Genomic DNA, 23949 nt, shown 5'->3' on the forward strand with positions numbered 1-23949 from the left:
ATATTCGTAGGTCAGACCAATTGTTCATCAATTATGGATCAGTCAGGACGGGTCTTGCGACCTCTAAGCAGTCCATCTCTAGGTGGATTGTGTCCTGCATGCAACTGTGTTACCAGAAAGCTAATAAGACCTTAGGAGGTAAACCTAAGGCTCATTCCACCAGGGGCAAAGCTGCCACGACGGCTTTGCTCCGTAATGTTCCTATTGCAGAAATATGCAAGGCTGCCACTTGGAAGTCGGTTCATACCTTTGCTAAGCATTACTGTCTGGACACGGATGCCAGGGCAGATGCTCAGGTTGGACAGGCTTCGCTGAGGAATTTGTTCGCACAATAGTGGTGTTACTTATTTTCTCCACCGCCGCTTTGGTGTGGCGATGGGCTTGCCATTCTATTCACTAGAATATGACTATACACAGAGATCCCCTACTACAGAAGGAGTAGTTTCTGTCCTGTAACTCCAGTTCTGTAGTAGGGGTATCTCTGTTATAGTCATAAGCGCCCGCCCTCCTCCCCGGTGGAGAGATATTCATGTAAGGAATGCTACAGGTCTGGCGTGTTACGCCTTCAAAAAGAACTGAAAGTAAAAGGAACCTGCAGTGCATTCTGGGATACTGTGAGGTTCTGGAAAGTTCTCTTAAAGGCACAGTATCCTGTTTTGAGCCACTTAATGGCAGCCTATGGGGCTTGTCTGTTCATGTCCTCCTCTCTATCATTCCAGAGGGTTTTTTCTGCTGAGGCAAGGGAAATCTGGACAGGCTTTGCTGTTTGTGGATTTTTTTGGTGGAATTTCTAGTTGAAGTACTGGACAGTGTAGCCTGGTTATAGGCTGCATTATCTGTCTTTAAATTCTCTCTTAAGTGTCTGTGCAGTTCTGCATTTTTTCGACACTTTAAGAGATTATTTTTGATTGCTCCGGGGTCCACGCACATGGGCGGGACTATTCACTAGATTATGACTATAACAGAGATACCCCTACTACAGAACTGGAGTTACAGGACAGAAACTACTCCTTCTCCTTGCTCTCAATCTAAACTGGGTATTCTCATGTATGTTAGTCATGTGAACAAATTATGGAATTTCTGTATAACCAAGCTACAGGATATTTAACTATTACTGTCCACTTTTGTAGGATATTCAAGTTTCTAATCGAATAAATAAAGTTATCATTAAATTAATCTAATGAAATATATATCGAAATCTGCAGCAATGTGCCTCTTAAGTACAATATGTCACTGAAATTATAGAAGAACAGAGTACTGGTAATTACCAGCAAGCTAAAGAATGATAATCCTACTTGCCACCTTTAGAAAAAAATAGGCAAAAATGACACAAGTTAATTTTCCCTACAACCTCAAGTATAATAACTTTTACATTAAAGGGGTGTTTTTCTTGTACAACAGGTATGCATTTTTTCAATACTGAGTTAGTGCCAAATTTTGTGGATCCGCTTGGTGTAGAACACGGAGAGAAAGGCACCAATGTTGGTTCGGGTAAGGTAAAAATATTCCTTCTTTGTTACTTTACTGGAATTGAAAACTGAATGTCTCTAAGCTAAAATGATTTACAAATGCACTCAATTAGAGGAAAGGTTCATAGGGAGTTGCTCTCCTATTGACTGTTCAAGCAATTCTCCCTGCTCCATGGTACTTGCGTATATGAGGGACTATACCTCTGACCAATACTGGCTGGGTCTTCCGAATTTGTTGCAGTACTACTGGAGTATCATCACAGTTCCTTTTGATCACCAGGAAGTTAGCGGTCTATTTATGGTGCTTCGTATCTCACAAGAGGGGGATGCAAATTGTCTTTGTTGCCATTTTTGGGTGCTTCCACTTTAGTGGATCTCTTTACGAGTCAGTATAGTCATGCAATTGCTTTGTTTCGAAACTAAGGGCCATATTACCAAGAACTGCGATAACATTATCGCTGCTTTAGCGTCAGGTAACTGCTGCTAAAGCGGCGATTAGGGGCTTGATAATATGCCTTAGAGAATTCCAATAGAAGCCCAGGTTCTGGTGTGAAGGTCCACAACCCTGGGCTTTTATTGGAATTCTCTAGGGCATAATATCAAGCCCCTTATCTCTGCTTTAGCAGCAGTTTCCTGCAGCTAAAGCGGCGGCAATGTTATTGCCCTTCTTGATAATATGGCCCTCAGTGTTTGTTCCTGCACATGACCTTTTAATATATCAAAGTCTCACAGGGCTGGTGCATATCATTACTATAGGAGCTCCACATCTGTAACCGGGTGTATTAGCTCCAGCTTACTGTTATCAAGTTTGTAGCACTGTGGGATATGTCAGTCGCAAAACCCAAACATTTCCTTTAAAATTATTACATTTTCAAGCATTCCCCTGTCAGAACTTGTGCAGGGTTTACAAGCCAAGCAGGAGTTGCTCGGTCCCAACTGTGTTTGTTCAGGATTTTTCCTCTTCTACCCCGATGCCTGAACTACTATAATCCTTCAAATGCTGAGTACCTGGCACCAGGCCATTAGTGCTACGGAGGTGAGCATTCCACTTCTCCTCATGGAGTTAGTGCGATGGCAGAGGCTCAGAACTCAGTAGTCTATCTCTGCTGTGACGAATCTCTTCCTAAGACCCTGCAGAGTAAGGGCCGCTAGAGGCTGACCTATCATTCCATTCAATTTTCACTGCCAGTAATGCCCATGAAATCCCTGGGGGTAAATGGCAGTGAATACTGCTAAATGCCCCCCTTGCAATGGGAATGGCAGAGAACACGCATGGCAAGCGGTGCACTGCATTTTTTATTTTCAAAAAGAAAATCCAGTTTCTGGATTTTCTTTAAAAAAAATAAAAAAGGAATCTGTTTGGTACAGGGCTCGGTCCCATTGACTGAGCCCTCTACGAAACAGAAAAATGTATTGGCAGGAACTGCAGGTACGGTGGTTCCTGCCAATGCATTATAAATTACCACCAGCTTGATGGTCATTTATAAATTTACCGGCCGGAGTTGTCTCCAGGCCAACGGAGATTATTCCATCTGCCAAAATCTCAATCATGTCCATAGTCATTGTTTTTGGTGAGACTCTGCTCGGAGGACATTGACAAGGGGTGTCTCCAGCCAGAACACCCACAACAGGAGCACAATCAGTTGAGAAGCTCTGCACCTGGCTGTCAGCAGTGGTTCTGGGAATAGCACTTGAGAGACGACAAAAAGGCAGGCCCTGGCAGAAAGATTTCCTTTACATGTGAAAAGAATCTGCTGACATACTTCCCCTATCCACTATCTGCTATACTTGGGAGAAAAGATCTGCAAGCCGTTAACCAAATGGTCAATGCTGCATTTCTAAGATCTCCATCCTTCTACACTTGATTGTCTGGGGCTAACCCTTCAAACCGGAAAAACCAGCAATACACTTCCTTGTCTAGGGAGGCTGAGCCACAACCTCCATTGTGTGCTGTGTTGTACAAGGGATACATCAAGGATAATGGGGTGACCCAGTGACCCTCAGAACCTGGGCGTCTAGAGCATATGCTAATGTTGGTTCTGTCGGCTACAAAAATTACTTTAATGTGTCATAAATATTTTTGCATGAAGAAAGGAGAATACACCTAATTTGAATGACTCAAAAGGTAGTATATTAATAGCGTAATCACTTTTTTCTTTTTACACTTTTTCTGGTTATAATATAGTAACGCTTTCACAAGCAAACATAGATTATTGAAAAACAATGCAAGGCTAGGTGATAAGGTGATCTAGAAGTCACAAGGTGCTTTAAGAGAATAAACTATATACAGTGCTGTACACAAGGTATCTAAAATGTTCAAATCAGTGAACATCCGTCCCTAAATACATGAATCTCCAATCTACATACTGCTTAATCTGCCTTTCACGTGGAGTGGAGAGGGTAGGGAATGGATTGTACAGGTTCATCGACGTTTCAACCCAGAGAAGTGTTTGATTGAAGAAGAAGTCACGGCGGGTCTTCTTCAGGACATGGGGGGACAGCCAATGAGGTAGGTAACGGTAACCAGTAGAATTCCTCAGGGTATAATCCACCAAAGGTTGTATTCTTGGCAGTGATGGTAATAAATCACATCAGAGGACAGTTCTTGCACGAGTCAAAAAGCTGTCGGGCCAGTGTTGAAAGTGAACAGGGCCATCCAGGATGGATTCCACTGGTCTTGTTATACTGGTCCTACTAATCTAGTGGGACTGCGTATTTAGAACAATAAAACTTCATAATTCAGAGAATGAGTCTTATGCTATAATCAGTAAATGTTGGTCTGTTTTGTTAGCTCACAGTATCACATCTAAACTCCTCAACCTCCACAGTTAAAGATTATGTCAGTAACCTAAGCCATGATTCTTAAGGAAATCATGGTAACAGATCTAACACTTTATTTTGTCACTCTGACATGCCTAAAGTGTCACAAAGAAAAGATACAATATTGCATTTTCAAAAATGTATTGAAAAGATCTCATCATTGCAAATTAAACATGAATTGGAGTGTAAGAAAGATGAGACACATTACCCCCAGGTCCCTTGTTTCCTCGTCCCATTCATTAACAAAGTGGAGATATCCATCTCCCGACAGAAAAAAGACCAGAGGAATGCTGGGACCCTAACCCTGCCCCTCCCACTGGGAGTACATAACCAGCACTTACCCAGCATTATGCCTGTTCTTTTTTTCTGTCTGTCGACAGAAGTGTGTTGTGGATGCTTATGCTGCTCCTGCTGGGTTTGGGTGACTTTTCTCCTGGAACTCCCTGTCCGGCTGCTTGGTTGTTCGGTCGGGGTGTCTGCTGTCCTGCCTCCTGGCCTGCCGGGCTTGCTGGGAGGATGGGATCTTCGCTGTGGCTCTTGTGTGCTGGCCGAACCTTTGCGGCTGGTGCGCCGGCCTCGGCTCTCTTCCTGGTCGAGGGGCGCGTCTTCCTGGGTCCTGGGCGGGGCGAAGACGTGCCAGTGTGCTTCCCTATATGTGTCCGCACGGCCCTGGCGTCGTTCCTGGTGGTATGCCTTGGGCTGCGGGAGGGAGGGGACCTTGATCCTGTCTTCGGGCCTCCTGGCCCCCCTCCCGGGTGAGTACCGCATAGCGGTGGCTGTTTTTCTCCCCTCCTTTTGCTGGGGGTATTGCCTCATCTGTTCAGGGGAGTGTGTTTGGGCTGCCTTGATGACTCCATGGGTTTGTGCCTCGGCTCTGCTCATTGTGGGACGCTCTCAGTGGTCACCGCATTCAGGTTCGTACTGTCTGCTGCGCTCATTTGGCTTTTGTTTCTTCAGAAGGGCCGCCTTCTGCAGGGCATGTTCGGATGTCTTGGAGCTACAGGACCCCAACTTAAAGCTGGATGTCTGGGCTGTCCGGATTTTTCAGACGGTGTTGCTTCGGCTGGGAGTCTTGCATTGAGCACTGGCTGCGAGTCGGTGGTGGTGCATGGAAGACTGCCCCTCTGGCTATGGAGCCTTGGGGTGCCGGTGTTTGTCCCGGCCTCTGGGCTGCTGAGTGACAGGCTGACTGACTGGCGCTGTGTCAGGCGGCTTGCCTCTTCCGTGCTGTTTGCCTCTGTTGTGGCCTTTCATGCGGTTCGCTAAGTATCCCTGTTCCTGGTTACGGTGGGTTCATTGGCCCAGGGGCGGCCTGCACATGCACAGGGCCACCAAACCCCAGGGGCCACCACGCCAATATATATCCTTAATATAATAATCCTCTGAGGATGGATACATATTTGTGTGGCGGCCCCTGGCAGGGATTTGGCAGCCTCCGGCTCTGTTCCACTTCCAAGCACCCTGACCACCCCCTCTTCACCGGCCTCCGCGCTACGCCCCGCCCGGACCCCCTCTTCCGGGGCCCCCTACCTATGCTCCCTGCCCAGGGCCGCCATGAGCCTAGAGCCGCCCCTGCATTGGCGGGGTCCATGTGTTTCCCTCCTGCTTTCTCTGCCACGCCTGGTTGTGCTCCCCTTGCTTCTCTGGGGCTGCCCTGCCTATTCTTTTGGACTTTACTCCTGGTTTGCTCTGGTGGGTGCTGGCCGGTGCGTTGTCGTTGGGGCTGACTTCACCTGTAGTCTGGTTCCATCTACGGTGCTACGTGGTTGGGGGTTTCTCCTGCTGCGTCCCTCTTTCTGTTGCCTGCTTCTGCCAGTTGTATGTGTCCTCCTGTGACATGGATGATGCTGGTGTGCTGCCTCTGGTCCCTTCGGGTCCTGTTTGCGCTATTTCCTTTTCCATTGGGGGTGCGCGGGCGTCTGGGGTTCTGCCTCCGGTTGTCCAATGGGGGCCATGGAGTCCTGGCCCCCTCACCACCTGGCTGTTGCCTGTGGGTTGGTATTTGCTGCCCCCAGTGTGCCTGATGGCCGGGCTGCTTGCTCCTCCTGCTCTGGCGTGGTAGCTGGTGGTGCGCCCTGGGCTGCGGAGTTGTTCCTGTCTCCCGGATGTGTTCCATGTGGGGGTTTGCTTGTTTTGTTTCCTCTTACCAGTGGTCCCTGGGAGTCTAGGGTTTGTGATCCTTCTGTATGGGCTGGGCTGTTTTTCGCTGGTGCTGGTGCTGGGTCCCGGTTGTGGGCGCCTGGTCTCCTCTCTTCTCTGCGGTTCTCCCTCATGGAGTTCCGCCTGGGTGCCTGATTCGGTTGCTTGGCCTTGTGCCTGTTTTCCGCTCTGGCCTTTCCTCCCTGAGGACTCCTGGTCTTGTCTGGTCTCCGGCATTTGGCGGGGTCGAACCTGGTTGGTGCCAGGAGGGAAAGGACGCCTGGGCTTCCGTGCTCCAGTTGTTTCGGCGCCTGTTGGTCGCCTTCCCCAGCCCTGGGTCCTTGCCTGTGCGCTCTCTTGGTTTCCTGGCATACCTTGCCGGGGATCTTTGACTGCCGCTACTGCTTTGCTTGGTCGTGTCTGGTGGCCGCTGGTTACTTTCTGTGCTGGGCCTGCTTTGCTTGTCGTTGCTCGCCTGTTCTTTCTCCTGGAGTGGTCTCATCCTCCCTTCCATGCACTCCTGGGCCTGCTCTTGCCCGTTGTTCTCTTCGCAGGCTTGGTTCTCTCCCAGTTGGGTGCCCGGTTTTCCTGCTTGGTTCTGCTGGGTTTTCGTTGGCTGGTGTTGGGCCCTGGGTTTTTGTTGTCTTCCCCGGTTGCCCCGGCACTCCTCCTTCTTTGGCCCTTCTTGTGGCCTGTGGTCTTTCCGCCCTGTTTACCCATGGGTTGTGTCTGGCCTTGTTTGTGCCTATGTGGGGTCCTGGTGTACTATGCTTCCGGGTTGGCGTGTCCGGGGTTGTCTCCGGTCGCTCCTGGTCTGCCGGCTGGCGACTGGTTCGGCTTGGCCTCCGGCTGTGCCTGCTTGGTTTTGCTGGCTGTGCTGTGGCTTTTACGCCGGCTCTGGAGTGTGTTTTGCCTGGTGTTCCCGGTCCCCTTTTCTGGTGCTGGCATCCTGGCTTGTGTGCTCTCTGCCTGTTCGTTGGCTGGTCCCTCTTCTGTTGGGTCCCTGTGCTGGCCGTCTTAGGGTGTTCCTGCCGTTTCGGATTCATGGTTCCGTCTGGGTCTGTCTTTTCTGGTGTGTCCTCTCCTGTCTTCCCCCCGTGCTCCCCGGGTCCTGCTCCTGGTGTGAGTATGTCGGTCAGTGTGCCCCCTGCCCTCCCCTGTCGGGGTGCAGTCATGTGGTGTTTTTCTTGCCACTTTTGGGGTTTGCCCTCTTTGCTGCTGGTTGTCCGGGGCTTGGTGCTGTTTGTGCCTCTTGCTTCTCTTCTTCCTCCGGCTACCGGTCTGTGGTTTCTCTGCCGGCGGCTCTGTTTCTCTTTGGCTGAATGGCCTGGTAGTTCTGTGCCGGAGTTCTCTGTTGGCCTCCCTCCCCTTTGCTTCGGCCTGTGCGCTGCGTGGGCTTCTCCCGGGGGAGGGTTGGGCCACGGGATCCTCTTGCCTGGGTGGGTTGCTTGGCTTCGGCCCTAGTTTCCTGGTTCCCTTTTGGCATCTGTTGCCGCTGGTTGGGTCTGTGTTATTGTCCTCTTCCCTGGGGTTTTTCCCCAATTCCTGCCCACCCTTGGTGGGTGCTGAGCCGTGGTGTTTGTCTGCCTGTGCTGCTGTTTGGCTTCCGTCCTGGCTTCTGTTGCCTCTCTGGCTTTGCTGGTTTTTGGGGGTTCATTTTCCCTGCCCTTGGGGGTTTCTGGGTTGTGGCCGTTGGTCCTGTCCTGCTCCTTCCGGGCCTGAGCAGCTCCGTGGTGTTGGTCCCTGGTCTTTGCTGGCCCCTATGTTGGCTGGTCAGCTGATTGCCTGGTCTCTCTGGGGGCATCTCTGGTTGGCTTGTTCTTCTGCCATTGCTGTGTGCCCTTGTCTTTGTGGCCTTTGGGGTTGGCCTCCCCTGCCTCTTCTGCTCCGGGCTTGCGTGTCAGGCCCTAGTTCGGTTGCGGCCTGGTTCACTGTGGGGTGTTTGGCCTCCTGGGGTTCTGGTCTCTGGCTCTTTCCCTGTCCTTTTCTGTTTGGTTGGGGTCTGGCTGTCTTGTCCTCCGCGTGCTGGCTCTGTGGGCCTTGTGGGGTGCTGTTCCTGGGATTGTTTTCCTGTTTCCCCGGCTCTCTGGTGTGCGCCTTGGCTTTTGCTGGCTATTGGCCTGCTACTGGGCTCTCTGTGCGGCTCCTCCTCACAGGCTGGGTGCCTGTGGTTGTTGTCTGGCAGCTCTGGTGGTTGGTACTGGTCGTTCTTTTCTGGGGCCTAGTCCTCCTTTAGTTTCCTTTTTGTGTGTTTTGTCCTCTGGGCTCTCTGCGGGCTTGTTTGTTGTGGTTGGGGGGGGGGGGGCCTGGTGCCTGGCCGGTACTTTCCTCCTTCCTGGTTTGGTCTGGGTGGTCCTGCTCTTGGCTGCTCCTTTGGGTTGTGCCTGCACCTTGTGGGCTGGCCCTGGCCTCTTTTTTTTTTTTCTTGTTCCGGTGTGGTTGGGGCCCGGTCTGTACTGCCACCAGGTACTCTGTGCCTCCCTGTTGGTGCTGGTGTTGTCGGCCTTGGTCTGGTGGGTTCACTTGGCCGTGTCTTTTTGGGGTTTCATCTTCTCTGGTCCTCTGCGGTCCCGGTAGTCGGTCCCGGTAGTCGGTTGCTTTGGCACCTGTTTCCCCTCTGGGGCTTTGCAGCTGGGATCTCTTTGGGGCGCCTCCTTTTCAGCTTCCTTTTTTGGCCTGGTCACCTTTTTTGGCATGCTTTCCTTTGTTTGAAGGGTTGGGGTTTCCCTTTGGGTGGCCTGGGTGCTCTGATTCCGGTTTCTCTGGTTGGCTGCCTCCTTGTTGTGGCTGTCGCCTTCTGTATTCCTTGGTCCTGGTTTCTGGCCCTTGGTTGTGTTCCTGCTTGCCTGTTCTGGCTTGCTGTCCTGTTGGGCCGCGGGGGTTTTTCTTCTTCTGTGGCCTCCTTGCTGTCCTTTTGTTGTGGGCGGCCTCTGTTGGTTTTTTGTTTGGCGTTTCTCCCCCTTCCTTGTTTACACGGGGGGGGGCTCCTGGTGTGTGTGGCTGCCCTCTGTGGGTTGTCCTCTTCTTCGGCTTGGTCGTCTCCCTTTTGCTTGGTAGGTGCATTCCTGCTTTGGTGGGGTGCTTTCCTGTCTGGGTGCTCTGCCTCTTATTTCCTGTGGTTCACCCTTTTTTGCTTCCCTTGGGTTGCTGCCTTGGGTGTGCTTGTGGGTTTGGAAGGCCGGGTTTTCTGCTTTGGTATTCTGCACTTTATTAATGAATGAGATGAGGACATAAGGGACCTGGGGGTAATGCTCTATTACCTACCGGTAATCTTCATTACTACGGGTCCCGTTGTCCTCGTCCCATTCATACGCTCCGCCCTCCCTCCCGGGCAGCCAGCCTTCTTTCGGGGGCTTGGTGGTTCAGGTGGAATGCTGGGTAAGTGCTTGTTATATACTCCCAGTGGGAGGGGCGGGGTTAGGGTCCCAGCATTTCTCTGGTCTTTTTTTCTGTTGGGAGATGGATATCTCAACTTTGTTAATGAATGGGACGAGGGCAAAGGAACCCGGAGTAATGAAGATTACTGGTAAGTAATAGAGCATTATTGTAATAAGCATTATTAGAATAGTGAAAGATACAAATAATTCAATCATGATAATTGTTCATAATATTGCTAATGTTACTCTTATCTATTTCTAGCCTCTATGCTAAAAAGAGCTTATTGGGATTAGCCATCTACCCAACCTTTTGGATTGATCCAACCCATACCTTAGTGCTGTATGTCAGAAAGCAAGGATCAGCGCATCCACGGATGCACCTCAGAGTGTACAACTATTTCCTTCCTCAGGATGAAGGTCGTGGACATTGGGGCAGCATCTTACAGCTGCATTCCGTGATGACTTCAGCAGTAAGTGCACCTCTCACCGACTTCAGCACGGACACTATTGTAATCATTCATTCATTAGAAACTTTATTCGGTTATTATCATTTAAAACAACCATAAAAGTAAATTCAGAGTTTACAGTATTAAAAAACAATAATCATGGCAGAGTAAAAATAGACTTATTAATTTTCATACATAAATTGATTTCCGCAATCTAAAAATATATTTAAAAAAGGCAGAAACAGATGCAATAGTTAATATGGTTTCTAATTTCTGTATAGCTAAAAAAGCAGGGCAACACTGGTTAACTAACATGACCTGGGGGTAATGATCTATTACTTACCGGTAATCTTCATTACTACGGGTCCCTATTGTAATCATAAAATGGCAAGCTAATCAAACTGTGCCAAAGATGGGGGCAGAGTTACAATTTAATTGAAGCAAAAGAGCTGTCTCTTTGCAGTCACAGAAAATAAAACAATGCTTCATGTTCTGAATTTGTCCGACCCTGAAGCTAAATGTACAGACTACAGGCTGTCAATGCCTATCAGAAGTATATGTGTGAAAGGGCCATTCTTGCAATAGTAAACAAGTACAAAGCACCTTTAGAAAATGAGGCTAAATTAACACGAGAACTAAAATGGAAGTTAAATGCAAGCTGCATAACGCACTTCCGTTGTTTGAAAAAGCGATGACTCAAAAAGAAATAATAATATACAAAATATAAAAAAATCAGTGCATTATCTATCTTTAAAAAGTCTTGTATTTCCCATTAAAACTTTAAAAACAACATGCAGATGCTTAAAGCAATTAAAAACAACCAAACTAAGAAAAAATGCAGAAAATAACTTAATAAAAGGAAAAAGCCAATCAAAGGCTCTAAGAGGCTTCTAAATTGAAATGCGGCATCGCCAACACGTCTGGGACACCCAGATCTGGAATGTTGGATCAGCCCATGACAGAACGTGTATCCACAGAGACCACATCAACAGAGGCCAGTTGAACGATGGGCGTGGCTACGCCGGCAAAGGTGGCGGACGTGCTCGTGTAGAGCTCCGTCCACCGGCCTAATACATCGGCATTCATCCTGGCCGTTGGGTATGGATTCTGATCCTAGAAGGCACTAAAGCAGCAGCGATAATCTGCGCGAGGGCATAAGTTTGAAAACTGGAGCCGGGCACCCAGAATCGAGTCGGAGAATGGCGAGCGGCAATCTGATCCAAAATGACGGCCCTCGATGCTGCGCCGCGGTGCAGAGAGACTGAGGAGCGGAGCCCAGCAGAGGCCTGAGACTCTCCGAGATCGGACCTAGATTGGGGCACGCCGAGACACCAAGGGGATGAACGGCTCCAGGATATTGGCAGAGGGTCAGAGGCGACCGGCGACCCCGCGCCAATTGAAGCACGGACCACAGCGCCCCGGAAACGATGACCGGTCCTGGGGAACAGTGCCTCCCCTCCACTATCCAAAGCAGGGCATAACTGCTGAGGCTACGCATGAGTGGCAGAGGGGGGGTGATGGAAGCTGCCACCGCCGACTGCTGAGGACTTCTGTGCGCGAGGGTGGGGGGTCCCCCGAACAGGCTCTGCATCGGAGAGGCGTGGGGAACAGCCTCGGTGCCACCACGCTGCTGGAGGCCCACTGGCAGGAGCAGCCAGGTGCCAGTCAGGCAGGCAGAGTGCGAGGCCTCCCACCGGTACATCAAGCCACAGCCAGGGCAGCCTAAGTCGCACGAGCAGGAGCCTGGGCAGCGCCGCAGCTGGAAGGGAACACGCCGGCGAGCCTGGAGCTCGGGACACCCACAGGGGGCAAGGTCCAGAGAGAGCCCGGGGCCCGATGAGCGCAGCACAAGCACTAGACCTGCGACGAGCCTGAGAGCAGACTGTCACTAGCACCCCAGCAACAGAGGTGAAGCAGACCTCAAAGCGGGGCATAGCCGCAGCCGGGCTCGTGGCTGGAGGGCACAGAAGACGAAAGCCCCCCCACCTCCCGGCTGCTCGCCAAGTGATGCAGCAGAAATCATCAGGCACTAGAAGCAATAGGGGCGCACCAAGGGGGGGAACCAAAGGATAATGGCATCAGCGGAAGCCCGCAGCCACAGCTAAAACAACCTGGGGCACCAGAGCTGGGGTCTGGGCACACTATAGCCCCACGACTGGACTCAGTCCCTGAGACCCCCGGAGAAAGGCGCTGCCTGAAGACTGCTACTCCAGGGTCGGCCACGGAGTGAAATAAGGTGACAGCGAAGCGGCGGGCCAGTGAGGCAGCCATCTGCGGCACGATTGTCGCAGCGTGAAGACAGGGAGAGTCACATAGCACAAGTGGGTGCAGAGAGAGCGCTGACTCGAGGACGCTACAGAGAGGCAGCCTCCTGGCACAATCAACGGCCAGAAACACGATACTGAAGCAGCCACAGCGCAATTTTAGCACTCCAGCAAGAGGGCTCCCGGGCTAACACGCGCTGCGGCCAGGAGGCCCCTGGACTACACGCGCAACTCACGAGCGGCCTGCAGGGACATTACGAGACCACTACCGAACTCTGAAGCCGCAAAGCAGTGACCAAGACGGTTGTCCATCTTCGATTGGCCGACATCCTCTGGGAACAACAGCCCACGGACTGGAGCCTGCAAAACAACGCAGCCCCGGAGCGACAACACTATGGGGCGACAGCGCCAAACCAATAGCACTCAGGCAATGGCCCCACCACGTCAGCAGCCTCTGTTTGACCTGGACCAAACTCAAGTGCCGGATACTGCTCAACCACAAATGATGTCCGACAAATTAGATAGAGTGCTGGCAGCAATAGAACACTCTCGAATTACAATGGAGGATAGATTTGGGGCTCTGTCCTCAGACCTCGGCTTATTGCGTGACGACCACCGAAAGTTGTCCGACAGAGTAGCAGAGGGGGAGAAAACCCTAACCAACCTCCAACCGCTGACCAAAACACACCAGGACAGTATACAGAGCCTCCAAGCCCGGGTGACTCAGTTGGAGGAGAAGACGGACGACTTGGAGGGGCGGTCCCGCCGGTGCAACATCAGCATGATAAATCTGCCCAAAGGAGTAGAAGGGTCCCATCCCGAAAGGTACATGGAAATTTGGTTCAAATCCTTCACACCGGATGCTGAACTCACACCTTTCTTCTCAGTGGAGAGGGCCCATGAAGTCCCGCCACCCACCCCCAGGGATGCCACCGCGACCGCTACTCCTGAAACAACTCCATTTCAGAGACTGGTACGCTGTGCTAAGAGAGGCCAGGCAACACAGCCCGCTCCAAGTCGAAGACAAACGAATGATGATCTTCCCTGATTACTCTAAAGCAGTGCAACAGCAACGACCCACCTCATAGAAGCAAAGAAAATGCTTCGCCAAAAACTAATACAATAATCGCTGCTGTTCCCAGCCCGCCTTCGAATCATAACCGACGGGGGCACTAAATTCTTTACGTACCCAAAGGCAGTATTTGAGTGTCCAGAGATCAACGCTCCAGGTGGCTCGCAATGGGAATCAGTCCGCAGCTCGATGATCGAGGGGTTGGGGGACCCAGGGAAACCGGAATAGTACGAAGGAAAAGCAGCAGGAACGCAGCCCACCTGCAGGGGGACCCCCTTACCTAAAAGAAAAAATGGCAGAATGACGGTGGGCCCGCCAGGCAGTGGCCCAGTTGGACATAGCCGCAATGGCATCAGTCAGAGAAGATGGCCCCCATATCTTCTCGTCTGAAGACAATTCCAGAGACACAAGTTTTTCCAGAGAAGATTCGATAACCCCCCATTGGTGACCCCCCCCAGATGGCAGACACACTGATATGAATGGGCCAGCTATTTGCAATTAAACCCACAGCGCGTGCCCACACGATCTCTGCGATAGTGCCAACCCCAGTGACCAGCACGTAGATAGGTAACTACTAGCCATCCTAGATCGATTTTCCTTCTCGCTCGTACACAGCATGCGAGCGCAGCACACACCACAGCGTCAACCCATGCCTGAGAAACAAACACTGCCATCAGTAATTGCCCTGGCGCACACCAAACCCACGCCCGATCCACACAGCATCACAGGCCCTGCAAGGCCACGACCTTAGAAAACCAGAAGAGCACACCCCCACAATACATTAGGATGCAGCTAACCCACACAGTTTGGACGTATCACCAGTTGTGATAGGTCCGTGATGTTGGAACATAGTTCCGCACTACCACTCAGTGCCCCATAACCTGCGGATGCAACTAGATCGGTTTCTATGCTCGCCAGAAATATTGCCCATTATCCAAGGTGCAGACTATCTGTGGAGAATAATCTCAGATCATGACGCACATATGTTGACCCTCAGGTGGAAGCCACCCCACCCACCAGTCCCCACTTGGAAACTGCAGCTCGAGTGTTTAGAAGACCTGGTATTCCGACACAATCATGAGAAAAGCATTACAGAATACTTTGAGAACAATACAAACACAGTATCCAACATATGATTAGAGTGGGGCGCTTTTAAAGTTGTAATGCGGGGAGCCTGTATCGGGCAAATAGCTGGAGTGCGCAGGACACTCAATAGAAGCCTCGAAAAAGCAGAACTCAAATTGGCATCGCTGACTAAAGCAGAAAACGTGGGGGCGGCAACCCACGCACAAGTTGTGGAGGCTAAAATAGAATATGAGGAGGGAGTAGTGGACCTGCGACAAAATAACTTTAAATTATACGCGACCAAAAGACATAGGGAGGGGGACAGATCAGGCACACTTCTGGCCTGGCTGGCCCATCAGTACCAAGAAACCCACCTGGTCATTGAAATTAGGGACCCCCTCAGCCTAGTCGACATTTTGCAACTCTTCCGCAATGACTACTCAATGCTTCGGTGCCTCTGTGTTGAGACAGACCTGCCCGATTTGTAGACCCTCTTACATTACCTCAGATCCGGGACGAGGAGGGAGACCTCCTGGAAGAGGTAATCACGCAGTCGGACGTGAAACAGGCGATCCACGCACTGTCCCGAAATAAAACCCCAGGGATGGATGGTTTACCCCTAGAATACTACCTCACCTTCATTACTCAGCTAGCACCGCGACTGGCAGTTATGTACGCAGCAGCCCTGGACGGTGGTGAATTGCTGAGCTCGCTACGGGAGTCTCTTATTGTTTCAATCCCGAAACCAGATCAGGACCCAACACACCTAGCCGCATTCAGACCAACCGCGCTACTTTCCACTGACTCCAAGATCTTGGGTAAGATCGTGGCGGACCGGCTGAACCTTTTGCTTCTGCCCTTCATACACCAAGACCAGAACGGGTTTGTGCCGGGCAGGAACACGTCCCAGAATATCCGCAGGCTTTTTCAGGTTCAGGATCAGGTCGGAGAGTGCTACCCTAGGGCGGCCTGCCTGGTTCTGGACCTTGAGAAGGCATTCAACACTCTAACATGGCCATACCTCTTCGAAACACTGGGGCGAATGGGAATAGGCCTCACCTTCAGAGCATACATAAAGCTATTATATACAAAGCTCACCTCCAGAATACGGCTAGGAAAATATATCTCCTTGTCTTTCCCAGTGGAGAGGGGAACCAGGCAGGGGTGCCCCCTCTCCCCTCTTCTCTTCACCATGGCTATGGAACCCTTGGCAATTAGATTGCGACAAGAGGGGTACGCATGGGGCATCCCAGCCGCAGGAGTCAGCCATGTCGTGTCAATGTATGCAGACGACCTGCTACTTTACGTGGGGGATATAGAATCCTACCCTGGCCTCATAGGAGACATTCTCTCAGACTTTACACCAGCAACGGGGCTTAAAGTCAACTGGGCACAATTCGTAATATACCCCCTAAACCCCCACCTTCCCCCACGGGAGTGGAGACTCTGAGTCTCACGCATAACCTGGAGCGCTGGCACTCCAAGATACCTCGGCATCAGACTTTATCACTCACCGGGCAATCACCTCCGAGCCCTGCTGGGCGCCAGGACACGGGTAAACTTCTGGAAGGCACTGCCCTTGGCACCCATCAGTAAGGTTGCATAAGCCAAGATGATCCTAGTGCTGCAATTCCCATTCTTTTTTGCTAACACTCCTTTTGTTCCCCCGCGATCCTTTCTTCGCGAACTAGACGCTCTGCTGTGTTCCCTCATATGGGGTCGACAAACATCGCAGAGTCGCACTTTCAAAACTGCAACTCCCATTGAACCAGGGTGGATTGGGGGCACCATCCTTCGAAGCCTACTTTTACACAGCGCAGGCGCAGTGGCTCTCCAGATGGACAGCGGGGCGCCACTTAGCAGAGACCTCAACAGACGAAGGGCCCATGTCCATACCAGCTATTTGTCGCCTGTTTCTCCCAGGTACACAATCCCTAGCATCGCATCCAATCCAGGTGAAGGTGGCACGGGTGTGCATGCTGCAAATACATCGTATCTCTGGCAATACCCCGTTATATACCCCTTTGTACCCGCTAGCCGGCCTGCCCAAAAAAGAAGGATTTTACTCTGCCCGCACTATGCACGTCTGGACAGATCACAACATTCTAGAAATCAGATCTCTGTTTGAGGAAGGACGACTGATGCCGTTTGACCGCCTCTTGGACGAGACCGGACTCCGCCTAGGATAATTCTTACTACACAGGCAATTAATACAGCCACTGTGTATGGGATCTCGCGGAAGGGGAACCTGTGACGCACCCGGTGCTTCACGCAATTCTCCACATGGGACAGGGGAGGCACTTAATCACATGGCTTTATAAAGCTATCCAGGGTCTTACTGCCACCTCATTAGCCCCATTGCTGCTGAAATGGGAAGAAGAAATAGGCCACCCTTCCACTACTAGGAGTAGGAACGGATATTAGAATACCTGAAGAAGGTATCGAGAAATGCCCGTTTCAAAAGATATAATTTTTTATATTACACCGAGCTTACCTCACCCCAGCCAAGTTTCAGCACTTCTACCCAGATGCACAGTTAGTATGCCCAAGGTGCCAGTCCGCAGATGCGACATTTGTACATATGTTCTGGTTATGCCCACATTGCGACCATACTGGCAAGCTATACACAAAACACTGCAGGAAGTCATAGGACTTAAAGACATCGACACTTGGGAGGCCAGCGGACTGGGGCTTTTTCGCAAGCGTAAAACTCTCAAAGTCCAGACGCACTTTGTCTCCCTAGCTCTCCTATTGGCCAAAAGGGGAATCCCTATGCACTGGAGAACCCCAAGAGGACCCCCCTAATGGCTTGGGTGGGAGGGTTAAGAAATGGGGTTCGGCGGAGGAAGACACAATTAGGAGGGAGGAGGCACAAGGCACGTGCAAAAAGCACATCTCCATGGAATGGTCCTCGCTACTACACCATTTCAGCTAGCCCCAATCTGACCCCACAACCCAGATCCCCTCTTGGTGAAAGAGGAGGCAAATACCAAAGCCCCCGACAGTCACGCTCAGACAGTACCCCCAGGACGGAGCACTGAGACAGCGCGTAACACCACAGCCCAACAGTATCTCCAACGGCTAATGAGTCTGTGGTAGAATTCCCACCCCTACCCCCTAGTTGTTGAGGACACACAATGAAGTAGTTTCCTTAGTCCCCAAAGAACAAAGCAGGCAAACCAGATCGCCCGACCGAATCCTCCAAGTTTTAACCCCCAGTTAGGCACCTGTGCCGGTTGATTCTCTCCTTTAACAAACCGGCCTTCGTTCTCACGATGTAGCACACTGACAGGCAGGCACTGCAATTTAACAGGACCTACACAATGCCGCAAGACACACACGATACAATTGTAATTTCCCTTTTGTTTTTACTTGTGCCCCAGGGCCTTACCCGGGCTAATGTACCGTATCGTATTTGTATGCCTACCTACTGTGATACAATGAGACGCTCGTGAACTTTGTGGTGATTTTGGTAGCAGCGGGGCGAACACGGAGGAAGGACCACGCGCCCCGTGAGACAGTGGGGCTGAGAGCCGCCTTGCAGCCCCTCCCTTAACATCGGCAGGTGGATTTAATAACCTTCCTACTCCCGCCTCGTGGGACGCGCGCAGGCGCGCGCCGGGCCAAGGGCTGGCCCGTTTGAGCCCGTTCGAGACCGAACAAAGACGGGACGGGGCACCCCCTTTTGCCTGCAATTTATCTATCTAGCCAAGGTCAGTACTAAAATAATTTGGTTATCCCTGCTGATTGACTTTCATAGTACAAATTTTAACTCCACTTGTTTTGAGGAGCTATTGCTACAATCAAACTCTAATGGCGTCTTCTAAAGTGGGGCTGGGGAGAAAGTAGATCCCAGGGGGGTCGTTTGTAGGAACCCTGGATCAATTCCTTACCAGGGCTTCTTCTATGCTGGCACACCAAATAGACATTACTGAAAGGAAGTTATCCCTGGATCCAACTTTTGACAAATAGTCGTCCTTGGGTTGTTTGGCACAGGCACCATCGCCTAACCGGCAAGGATCTGCTGATATTCCTTGGGTGGTGGCAGCGAGGGCTGTCACCAGGTACAAATAGAATCTAGACCTCCGGACTCCCCGGCTAGCGTGGATGTTATATCCTCTGTCCAATGTGCCTCTGCCCAAAAACACGACTCTCTGGGTCCCTCTACCTCGAGATTGCAAACTCGATCTGCCAGTAGCTCAAAAACGGGTGTTGAAGTCCCCGCATTAGTCTCTAAAAGGAAGCGTGGAGGTGCTCCTATAAACAAGAGGAAAGCTAAAATTCAGAAATGTAACAATATGGGGGAAGGACAATTGACAACTATTTTTGATAGCCCAGTTTCAAACCAGCAGAATGAACAAGTGCCTACGATCCTATCATCCCCTGACGTTGAAGGCTTTACAGAACTTGGAGAAGACTTCTGGGTCAAAATGGAAAATATCTTCACCAAGTCCTGTCTTCCCCTCCATGATAGACTTAATGCTTTCGAAAGTAGACTTTCACGCCTAGAACAACTGTATGTAGCTGCTCCAGGGGAGGGGGTGGTTCTAGAGCAATTGATGTCAACGCCACTATAGAAAGGCCACCAGAGCGTGCTAATCCAGCCTGCCACTCTACCGTGCTGCCTGAAATGAATAATCTAGTCAGCTCGACTCCCCAAAGTGCGCCGGTCGGGGACAACACAGTTCAATCCAGTGAGAGTATAGCAAATAATAATACAGAAAGGGACAGAGTAAATGTGAACAAGGGGGGCAGAGGGGCACTAAATTTGCAAGTTCCACCCAACAGGAGTACTACCCGTGATGTTCCAGTAACTGAACAAAAATGTTTAGAACTCCCCGCCCTACCCCCCCCCCCCGCCCCCCCCCCCTCCCCGAGTCTGTCCCATATGTAATAGTTCTTGTTGGGGTTCCGGCCCTGGCGCAGGGGAAAAGGGAGGATTATGGTAACCTTTAGAACAAATACATCCTCTGGCTGAACTCCAATAGGCCTCTTCCCTCACACGCATCCAGTGAAATTCTTTTTGCTCAACGCGTGGACTGGGTGGGGCCACGGCCAAAAAGTACAAGGGGAGACTGCGTAGTAATTAATTTTAGGAATAGTTGGGTGGTGGACTATATTTGTAACTGGGCCTAGTCTGTCCTGAAACACAAATCCAATCTCTCCCCCTAACCTATTTCTACCCGACCACTATTGGACCTAGAGAGGGACAGCCCTGGGGAGGTTGTGATACTTTGGGCTCCAGGGTTCGGGTTGCACAAGTTGCCCAGATGGGAGGCAACACTTATACCTCTAGTAGTGACTTGTTTCCCTTGAGAAATAGATACAGTGTTCTAGACCAAATAGACTGGCGGCTAGCCAGTTGCCTACCCCAACCCTCCCCTGTTGCTGCGCAGGGCAGACCCGTAGCCCGAGTAGGCCGTAAGATATATGTGGGCTCGAACAATATATCCAGTCCCCAGGGGGGCCAGCTAGCCAGAGAGGATTCAAAGTGTGTGTGCAGAGGGGGCATTGGGATCAATACGGTTGATGCAGTGCCTGGAACTCCTCAAATAACAACCTAGGAGGATGTTAGTTGTGCGGTATCCCCGGTGGAAGTAGGTAGGAATTACGATAGGGAGATACAGGAGATGGGTCCAAGCTTCAGCGGGAATATTACTGTGGACCCGCTTACCCGGGACGATTGTTCCATTTTAGTGCAACCTGTAATTGAGGTGCGGGAGCCAAAAGAATCTATTAAAATTCTCTGCTGGAATGTGGCTGGGATCAAAAATACACTGTCCTGCCCAGACTGGGCAGCATTTGTGGAGAAAAGCGATGTTTGTCTATTCCAGGAGACTTGGGCGCTGGAAGATATTCAGAGGAGAGGGTTTTCCACCTTCAGCATATTGCCAACTACGAAGGGTATGGGCAGACCTTCGGGGGGACTTAGCATCTGGGTGGGTATTCACCTGGGGGCCAAAGCAGTACAGATCCCTACTGGCTCTCCTGATGTACAGCTTGTCCTCCTAACACTTCCAGAAAATAGACAAACTCCCCTAATAAACATTTACTCACGACCAACCCCAAGTGGGAAGGAGTCTGGAGCTTTTGACCAACTTAGGCAGTTTATTTTAACCCTTGATCCAGCAGTCACCCTAATAGTGGGTTGCGATTTCAACTGTCAGTTTGAGCCCCTTTCTGATGTAACCCAAGACGGCCTATATGATGAGGACCAGCACTGGTATATCCCGGAACCTCAGATTCCAGTAGTTAGAGCTTGGTCCCCGCTGGTGCTCCAAATCAACTCCCTTACTCTCTCGTCCTCTCTTAGAGCTTGTAATGGGAGGACAAATTCAGATAGACCTGGCCGAATGACCTTCAATAGAGAAGGTCAAAATTCCACTCTTGATTACATCCTGGTGGAATCTAGAATATGGGGCTTGGTCCTGGACTTCCAGATTCACTGCAGGAAAGATAGTGACCATAACTCCTTGGTCATGACGCTGAAACCAGGGAGTCTGGGTTTGTCCAATCCAGATTCTGATCCTAACTCATTAGATCCTCCGCTTTTAATAACTAATAACAGGCGGATAGTTAAATGGCCACATATATTAGGATCCCCTAATAAACTTGCTGACTTATATCAAAGGGCTTTGCCGCACTTAAGTGATATGGGCGAGGTGGGAGTTGATGCCCCGCAACAAGGACCAGAGGATAAGCCTTTAAATATACATATAAAGCTTATCCTGGAACTATCCGACGTGTTTCATCCTGAAGGAAGATCAAAGGTAAAACCTGTTTTGGCCCACCCATGGTACAACGCCAATTGCAGGAAATCTAAAAAGAATTTGATACGTGTGGTTAAAACACAGGATAAGACCAGGATAAAGCAATATCGGCTTTTGCATAAGCGGGTCATTCAGCAGGAAAAGAAAGAGTGGGAGGCAGATAATTGGGAAGGCCTTAGAATTGCATTGAAGTCCAAAGATATGAAATCTTTCTGGACAATTGTTAGTTGTGGGAGTAGGGCGGGCAATTTGGCAACTGAACGAAACATAGCCTTGTTTGCTTGGGAAGCACACTTTGGGGCCTTTTATGCCTCTTTGAGTGATGATGGCCTCGTAACCTTACTCCCATGCCTCCCCCATGAGCATCGACTGGAGGGGGCCTGGGATTACCCCCTTGGAGGTGGAAGCCGCAATTTCAAAACTGGTTCCTAACAAGGCGCCCGGTCTAGATAAGTTACCGGGGGACATAGTTCGGTCTGAACCGATAATATGTGCTCCTTACTTACATGTACTTTATAATGCCATACTTAAAGGTATGGATTCTCCGGACACTTGGCATGGTGCCGAAATAGTCACCATTATAAAAAAGGCTGCCCCCTCAAACCTTTTAATTACAGGCCCATCAGCCTGATAGACGTCACTCAAAAACTGATGGGACGGATCATCCTAGACAGAATACAGAGTTTGATGGAAGAAAATGAGATTTTAACCCCTTTTCAGGCTGGTTTTAGGTTGGGTACATCTACATTGGATCAGTTATTTAGACTCCAGGTTTTATACTGGAAAACAGTGAGGGTAGCGGGTGGAAGCCTCTAAATGATCTTCGTTGACCTGCGGTCAGCGTTTGATCTGGGTCCTAGGGACAAACTGTGGAGTGTACTAAATGAACTTGGTCTACCACGCTATCTCTTACATGTCTTAATGAGGCTCCACATTGGTACCTAAGCGCAAGTTAGGAGTGGGAAGCATGGCGAATTGTCAGCCTGCTTCCTGGTGAACCAAGGGGTGCGCCAGGGATGCGTCTTGGCCCTCACCTTGTTTTGCCTGTACATTAATGGATTAGTCAACCATCTCCTTGGAGTTTAGGACATAGATGTTCCGAGGTTAGTTACAGGTCGGGTGCCCGCATTGATGTTTGCGGACGACACTCTGTTGTTTTCCAGGACATCAACGGGCATCCAACGAACCTTGTATGGCTTTGCTGACTTCTGTGCATCAAGGGGTCTGGAGATAAACCTAGATAAAACTAAGTTTATGATTTGTAATCCCCCAAGGCAGACACGCCCGAATCCCATTCTGGGTGGAATCTCTTTGGAGCGAGTTAAAACCTTCGAGTATTTGGGCATCACTTTGGGAGAACACCTGGAATGGGATTCGCAGTTGGCGAAGGCAGCACTTAAGCTAACAAAAGTGGTGGGGGGGATCCAGAAATTCCACAGAGAGTCTGAGTTTAAGCCTGCGGGTCCAGTTATTGAAATTTATAATGTACAGGCCAGATCGGCAGCATTATATGGGGCTGAACTTTGGTGTCACCAAAAATCTCTTAATTTAGTTAAGGTAGAACACACATTTATGAGGAACATATTTGGTCTTCCAGTGAGTACTCCGCTTGTACCTCTTCACATGGACCTAGGGCTACTACTCCCTATTGAGGAGGTTATGACACTACGCCCTTTAACATATTGGAAAATACTATGGTCCGTGCCTGAACTTGTCTGCTATCAAAACAAATTTAGGGAAATCTGGGACGCATTGAAAGGCAAGAAAATCCTGTGGTTGACCTACATAAAGGCAACTTGTATCAGGATTGGTTTATCGGAGCTCTGGGAAATTCCTGATGTAGCTTGCCCAGAGTTAACCAAAGCTGACTTGGTTTGCCACCACAGGAATTATAATTTAGCATCCCTCCCTGCGAGTTCTGAGGGGGGAAGACTGACCACTGAGTTCCTCCAGGTTAAAGTAGACTACAAAAAGGAAGAATTTTTAGACCTCATATACCCCGCATCAGCTAGAAAACTATACATGCAATTTAGATTTGGTACCCTTCCGCACAGAGTGTTCACCTGCAAACGGGACAGTAATAAGAGTACGGACTGCCCAGCTTGCGAATACCACCTGGAAAACGAAACTCATGTCTTCTTTTTTTGCCCAGCGTATCAGGCTGCACCAAAACATTGGGTGTTACCAATCTGTAGAAATCTAGGCTTCCGCCAGTGTGCCCAAGCGTTTAGAGTGTTAAAGTACGATACGCACCCCCCTAATATTTTCGCCGTCACCCGTTTTTTGAATGGAATGTGGCATAGACGCAGGAAATTGATCAATGTAGCCATTGGCCATTAGGAACTATTCTGTCTTAATTATAATGCAACCGTTTGATAATGAATTCAATGTTTAATTAGGTTTTATGCTGTTGCATTGAGCTATTGCTCTAATTCGTAAATATCTGTATTTTACTATTGTATTTTAAGTGGAGTCCATATTTATTATCTTAATGCTTGTAATGTATGTATTTTTACTATGCACTTTT

The 23949-nt window shown here is 50.1% G+C and overlaps 1 protein-coding gene across 2 annotated transcripts in view; it reads left to right on the forward strand.

The window, feature by feature from the left end:
- LOC147676775 (zinc finger protein 777-like) overlaps nt 1-23949 on the forward strand; it is a 623696-nt gene that overhangs the window by 488534 nt on the left and 111213 nt on the right. For both annotated transcript variants that reach the window (XM_086945208.1, XM_086945209.1), the window contains exon 5: nt 1402-1491. In XM_086945208.1, coding sequence (XP_086801334.1) covers nt 1402-1491 — 90 coding nt within the window. The remainder of the gene's footprint in view (nt 1-1401; nt 1492-23949) is intronic.

Source organism: Lissotriton vulgaris, chromosome 12 (assembly GCF_964263255.1).
Source record: "Lissotriton vulgaris chromosome 12, aLisVul1.2, whole genome shotgun sequence".
In the NCBI taxonomy this organism is placed as follows: domain Eukaryota; kingdom Metazoa; phylum Chordata; class Amphibia; order Caudata; family Salamandridae; genus Lissotriton; species Lissotriton vulgaris.